Genomic DNA, 1,463 nt, shown 5'->3' with positions numbered 1-1,463 from the left:
GGGGGTGGGGGCAGGGCCTTACTCACTCCTCGTCCTGCAGGCGCTCCTCCTCCTCCTGCGCCTGCAGCCGGCCCCGCACGGGCGCCAGCCCCTCGGTGGCCGCGTCGTAGTTGCGGAAGCAGACGGTGAGCTTCTCGTCGAACTCCTGCACCAGGTCCTCCATCGACTTGAAGCTCATCATCTCGGCGGAGAAACTCTCCAGCTCGGCCAGCGCCGGGTCCGGGGGGCGTTGTGGGGTCCCCCCATCCTCCCCGGGCCCCTCCTCGAACTCCTCCTCCAGGCTTACGAGAGGCGCCTCCATCCTCCTCGACGCCGCCGCGACGCTTTAGCTGCGGGGAGAGGGGAGGCAGCGGGCTGCTCACAGGTTACCACACCAGGGCTCCACCCTCCCCTCACAGCCACCGTGCCAGCTGAAACCCTCCAGCCAGGGCTACTACACAACAGTAGCCCTGTAGTATCCTAGGAGTCTCCCCACAGCATCTTAGCACTGCCTTCAAAGCGTCTTGGTGCTGTAGAAACACGCTGAGATCCTGACACAACACCACTAGAAATTTACTAGTAGCAATAAAGTGTTGAGAGCAGCCTGAAAGTATCTTACTCCTAACCTGACAGTATATAAAAAGTATCATAATGATTTTTCACTAACTGGTAGCATCTTAGTAGTATCCTTATACTGTATTATTATCTTTGTAGTGGCCTGAAAGTATCACACTAATATCAATAACGGGCTGACAGTTCCCAAAATTTTGAGTGTTATCCTGATAGTATCCCAGGAGTATCTTACCACTATCTTTCCTAATGCCTTTGTAGTACTTCAGAAGCGACCTATTGATATTCTACTAAGATCCTGACAGCACCTGAATAAAAAATGAGCCCTGTCTTCACAGCGTCGTGAAACTGTCCTGGTAGTATCATAGGAGTACCCGGATACTGTCTTGGTAGTATCCTAGTCATAGCCCCGTAAGTGTCTCTGTAGTACTGTGGAAGTGTGTCAGTGGTATCTTTGGAGGCTCCAGGCAGCACTCTGGTAACATCTGAGCCCTGTCCTGACAGCACCTCTGTGCTACACTGAGAGTATCCCAGCAGCAGCTCCACACGGCTCAGCACGGCCCCGGCGGCGCGCGGGTCGTAGTAACCCAGAACTGTGTCAGGAGCGTCCCAACAGCACCTAGTTACCTCCAGACAGTGCCCTGGTAGTGTCTCAGTAGGATGAGCAGTGTGCTGATAGGATCCTAGCAGTGTTGTAATGGCAGACAGAGCTACTACCTTAGTAGTGTCCTCACAGTTCCTTGCCAGAGCAGTAACACCCGGACATCCCCCTGGCGCTGCTCCTGTGCTGGCAGCATCTCAGCCCCACCCGCTGCAGTGCCCTGGGGGTACCCCGAGGGGTGTCAGCACCGCCCCAGCAGCAGCTGCACAGCGGGGGCTGGGTACCAACCCTGCCAGTGCCCTGGCACTATCCT

The 1,463-nt window shown here is 55.8% G+C and overlaps 1 protein-coding gene across 1 annotated transcript; it reads right to left on the bottom strand.

The window, feature by feature from the left end:
* Nucleotides 1–22: 22 nt before the first annotated feature.
* Nucleotides 23–327, bottom strand: LOC103769511 (fasciculation and elongation protein zeta-1-like). Its single transcript, XM_008936710.1, has one exon. The coding sequence runs from the start codon at nucleotides 299–301 to the stop codon at nucleotides 23–25; it is 279 nt and encodes a 92-aa protein (XP_008934958.1). The 5' UTR covers nucleotides 302–327.
* Nucleotides 328–1,463: the final 1,136 nt, after the last annotated feature.

This window comes from Merops nubicus, unplaced genomic scaffold, assembly GCF_000691845.1.
Source record: "Merops nubicus isolate BGI_N331 unplaced genomic scaffold, ASM69184v1 Scaffold35093, whole genome shotgun sequence".
Classification (NCBI taxonomy): Eukaryota; Metazoa; Chordata; class Aves; order Coraciiformes; family Meropidae; genus Merops; species Merops nubicus.
Note: the sequence above shows the minus strand (reverse complement) of the source record. Positions and strands in the feature narration are given on the sequence as shown.

What these genes read in the sequence shown, in the direction of transcription:
- LOC103769511 (XM_008936710.1), bottom strand. Translation starts at nt 301, where the DNA reads ATGGAGGCGCCTCTCGTAAGCCTGGAGGAGGAGTTCGAGGAGGGGCCC.